General features: G+C 36.3%; 1 protein-coding gene across 1 annotated transcript; it reads left to right on the forward strand.

Annotated features, from left to right (window-relative positions):
• Window positions 1-2,018: 2,018 nt before the first annotated feature.
• Window positions 2,019-3,807, forward strand: LOC110287429 (CUGBP Elav-like family member 3-B). The gene has a single exon (XM_021154056.1). The coding sequence runs from the start codon at window positions 2,019-2,021 to the stop codon at window positions 3,531-3,533; it is 1,515 nt and encodes a 504-aa protein (XP_021009715.1). The 3' UTR covers window positions 3,534-3,807.
• Window positions 3,808-5,196: the final 1,389 nt, after the last annotated feature.

Below are 5,196 nucleotides of genomic sequence, written 5' to 3' on the forward strand. Positions count from 1 at the left end.
CTCTTGACTCTAGCTGCATATGTATCAAAAGATGGCCTAGTTGGCCATCACTGGAAAGAGAGGCCCATTGGACACACAAACTTTATATGCCCCAGGGCCAAAAAAATGGGAATGGGTGGGTAGGGAAGTGGGAGGGAGCGTATGGGGGACTTTTGGGATAGCATTGGAAACGTAATTGAGGAAAATACGTAATAAAAAATATTAAAAATTTTAAAAAAGGAAATGATTTGGAATAATGAATCTTTTTTAAAAAGCTATCCCTTGGCAAATAATATCCATAGACAAATTGATCATTTTCATCAGCATATTATAAAGTTATATTTTGTATGTTTACTTATTTTTATTGGATATTTTATTCATCTACATTTTAAATGTTATCCCCTTCTCTGGTTTCCCCCCTCCCAGAAATTCCCTTTCTTATCCTCTCTCCCCCTGCTTCTATGAGGGTGTTCCTCCACTCACCTACCCACTCCCACATCCCTGCTCTCGACTTTTCTGCATTGGAGTATTTATCAAGCCATGAAGCTATATTTTATATCTTCACATCCAAAATTTTCAAACCTTGAACTAGTCCCATCCATTGGTTCATGCCATAGCAGGGGGACCAGCATAAAGACCATTATGTGGTCAGCTGCAAATGTAAAGCCTTGAAGGTATTTCTGGAATGCAGCTTCCTTAAATTATTCTTAATATTACAGCCTTCCATTTGGAAAGGGATAGATTATTCTTAACATAGCAATGATGCCATAAATATTAAATATTCCTCTAGAATGATTATATACACAAACTGTAGGAATAATTATGGAGACACTTAAAATCTTTCTTTCCAAAGGAATAATATTAGAAGGAAGAAGTTATAGACAAACAACTTCATTATATCTAATGGGTAGTGACAAGGACAGAAATTGCCAAAAGAAAAGAAAAATATCTAAAATTTGATCTGTGGGCTTTAAATATTGAAAAAAAAATCCCAATATTAAATACTTTCTTGATAGAAGAGAAAACTGGAAGATATATATTTAACTATTCACACTAAAAAAAGAAATAAGGATGACTGCCAGAAAAAATCCAGTGAGTGTGTGGTGTGCATGTGTGTTGGGGGGTGGATGTGTGTGGGTGAGTGAATGTGTTGCATATATGGAATAATGGAACAAAATCAAACTGGCAAGTGATATTGTGAATTATGAAAACAAAATATAGTATATCCACAAAACGGATAAAGAATAAAATACTACTCTATATTACAGCATAACACATCAGGAAAGCATTATTATGAGAAAAAATGAGAAAACCAACATATTATACCATTAAGTGGGTTATCCAGAAATGAGGAATGACTGCTTAAATTGGATACAGAATTTAGAAGATGATGGCACATTAACTAATTAATTATTACTATGATAAATAATCTTGTAAATACATTTTATATTTAAAAGGGTAAATGTTATAAATGAATCTCAGTGAAGCTCCTATTTTAAAATGTTCCTTTAGAGCCCTTTAGTATAATATACAAACCCATAGACATTTTGTTTTTCCTGTAGGATGTTTCAACATTGTATCTCTTTCCCATCTCAGCCCTATTCCAAATAGTTAAGATTAATATGAAACTCATCTAAAGTATGAAATGAATTGAGTTTTCAACATTCAAGGAGATTTCCAGGAAAAATAATTTGGTTTTAACAAAATTCAAAGAGATGTAATATGAAGAGACAGAAACAACAACGAAAAGGCTTCCCTTTCTACCATACTATTCCTTTTGTGGGCCTTATGAGCACAAAAAGAAAGTCTATAGGCAGGCCTGCTTTTTACATGGCAAGCATCAACACCTTTTAGGGACAAATCAGACACTATCCCTCCGCCCCTCCCCCCAGTTTAAAATACGAAGCAGTTCCTGCGTTGGCTCTAGTTATAATGCCTGTTTCTATTTCGTCACTATTGTGCAATAATTTCCCCTACTCCCTGAGGACTTGGCCGGTGTTTAACCAACAGTCAAATCACCTCCATCCAGCCTGTCTACCATGAATACTGTCAGCCTCGCTGTGAAAAAATATAATGAAAGAAACCAATTCCGAGAAGGGTTCAAAATTGATGCCACCAAGAACCAACAGGATGCCAGTAAGATGTTCATCGGGGGACTTTCCCAAGAACTGAGTAAGCAGGTACTTCTGGAATACTTGTCTAAGTTTGGTGAGATAATAGATTTTATTATAAAAATAGACCCACATACAGGTCTGTCTAGAGGATTTGGATTTGTGCTTTTCAAAGACAGTGCCACAGTAGAGAAGGTGCTTCGAGTGAAAGACCACAGAGTTGATGGCAAGAAAATAGAATTTAAAAGGGCTAAAGCCCTTGAATCTCAATTCCCCATCAAAAAGGTTTTTGTGGGAGGGCTGAACCCGCGGATGTCTGAAGAAAAAATAAGAGCTTACTTTGGCACATTTGGGCAGATAGAGGCTATAGAGCTTCCACTGTGTTCAGATACGCAGGAAAGAAGAGCTTTCGGCTTTATCAAATACATGGATGAAAACCCCGTTAGAAAGGTCTTAGAAAGCAGGTACCATTTCATTGGCTCCAGCCGTTGTGAAGTTAAGATTGCATACCCTAAAGAAAATACTGCAAGACAACTGAGTAAAAGTAAGACTATACCTAAGGATAGGACAAGAAAATCTGTTCCAGCTGCGGAGTTAGAAAACAATTGGAGAGGAGGAGGCAGCTCAAGCTTCCACATTATGACTAACCCCAATGCTCAAGAAGCCAACCAAGATGCCCACAGAGCTGGCGCATATACTTCTAGAGCAAACTCAGATGTAACTTTGGCAAGTGCCCGTGGCTTCAGGAATACCTCCAATGATTTCCAGGCAAACTCCAATGTTTTTGTGACAAATTCAACTGCTTTCATGGCAAACAGTAATGCTTTGAGGTCAAGCTCAAATACTGTAAGGGTAAGCCGCTATCCTCTGGAGGCAAACCCAAATACCTTCTTGGCAAGTCAGTATACTCTTGGGACAATTCCAAACACCTTAAGAACAAGCCAATACACTTTGGGAACATACACAAATGCTTTAGGAGTAAGCCAGTATGCTTTGGCAGCATACCCAAATACTTTCGAGATAAACCAATATGCTTTGGGGGCAAACCAAAACGCTTTTGGGGCAAGCCGGTATAGTTTGGATACAAACTCAGATACCTTCAGGACAAACCACTATGCTCTTGTGGCAAATCCATACAATACCTCGACAAACCACTATGTTTTGGCGACAACCCCAAATGTTTTCAGGACAAGCCAGTATATTCTTGGGGCAAACCCAAATGCCTCCGGGTCAAGTCAGTATTCTGTGGGAGAAACCCGAAACAATTCTGGACCAAATCAACATAGCTTCAGAGCAAATGGAAACTTTTGTGGGGCAGCTGGAAGTGGTGGAAGCACTGGAGGACTTAATTTTTCTCAAGTATATGGCAATTTCCTGAATGACTGCAATACACTGCCAGCTTTCCATGGCTCTAATGGCGATTATTTCTTCCTATACAGTTAATGGGGCTTATGACGTAAGATCTGCACCTTATTACAATGTGCAAATAAGCCAGTCAATTCTCCTTGGTAGTGGTTACCAGCGAAATTATTCAGCGTTTTGAAGCCTAATTACAAAGCCTTTATCCAAGGACCATTATGTCCAACAATGAAAAATTCAGTAACTTATATGAAATGGCCCAAAAACTGCTTGATTGGTCATTGCCACTATTTGCAGCAACTTTTGAAGTACAATGCATTTTCCATCATCTTTTGACATTGGAGCTACAACAAAAAGAGAAAAGGCTTGAAACTATCTTGCTGAAGGATTTTCTGGAAAATAAACATTTAAAACATTTATTTTTGAGTGACTGCTGTTTTGAATTGGGTTTTGTCCTTTATTTGCATTTTGGTGAGGAGAGGGAAGAGAGTTTTATTACTGCCCCCTGCTTTTTAATTCTGTGTTGTTATGTTTGGGTTAGAGGTACTTATAGAGTCCTTTCAACTAGTTAATTTCAGTGAATAGAAACAAATTGCTTCTGAATATTTTCTGAAAAAAAAATATATATGTTTGTTGCTTGTCCCAAATGTACACATTTTCATGATGTCAACCACATTCACTATTGCAAAATGACGTTTAGTTTTGTGAATTCTGTTGTTAGTTTATCTAGGACTTTCCCCTTTAGTTTATGACAACACAGTATGACAAACTTATAGTTTCCTAGTTAGAAATCATCAGTTTTATTCCTTGTTTTTATTCTGGCTCTGTTTTCACCTTTATTTTGAGACAGGGGCTTAGTAAGTTACATAGGCTGACCTTGAACAAGGTGATTTTGAACTTGAAATCTTTCTGCCTCAGCATTACTTGGTTTTATTTCTAAATATTCAGTGATTTTTCTCCATCAGTCTAGCTTCTATTTACAGGGATCTATTCTATGTCAGAAATTAAATAGAGGGAAACAATCTCAAGAGGCTAGAAATATAGCTAAGTATTAAGAAAAAATTTGCAAAAGATGTCTTGCCCAACCATCTAAAATATATCTTGGCCTGGGGCTTACAGGAGGGATGGGTGAAGTGAGTTAGTCTTTGCTAATACTATGCGAGGAGTCATCCAAAGTTGAGAATAAAGATAGCACTCATCTTAGTAACACACCAGTTTCTTGTTTGTTTGGTTGGCTATTTAGTTTGATTTTGTGTGTGTGTTTCTTTGTTTGTTTGTTTAAAAGTAGAAATAGGGTATGTGCATGATTAATAAGAAAAGGGTAGTAAAAAGGGCTTGAACATTCTCAGCAGCATCATAACGAACCATCAATGTGAATTATATACATTTAAAATTTTCTAGTAAATAGACTTTTTTTTAAAAAAAAGGAAAGTGTTTAATGCTAAATATAATATTTAAATACAATCAAAAATCAGTTTCAGCATGTAACCAAAACAATTTCTGAGACTTTTTTATATTGTTCTAGGCATACCCATTCACTGGAATCTAGTATAATTTAATTTATAGGACACCTCAGTTATAATGTTTTATTTCAAAACAATAATAAACTAATGCTTTATTTCAAAAGCACAACATACATGGCTACTGTCTGTCATGTGGAAAACTGCAGACTCAAAACAGACCAACATCATTTACTAGGGGTATTTCTATCTTTAAAGCATTAAGAAGAATTTCAAAAAGACATTTT

The sequence above is a fragment of the Mus caroli genome, chromosome X (assembly GCF_900094665.2).
Source record: "Mus caroli chromosome X, CAROLI_EIJ_v1.1, whole genome shotgun sequence".
NCBI classification, from domain to species: Eukaryota; Metazoa; Chordata; class Mammalia; order Rodentia; family Muridae; genus Mus; species Mus caroli.

Bases quoted from the DNA above. Each gene is read 5' to 3' on its own strand.
- LOC110287429 (XM_021154056.1), top strand. From the start codon at position 2,019: ATGAATACTGTCAGCCTCGCTGTGAAAAAATATAATGAAAGAAACCAA.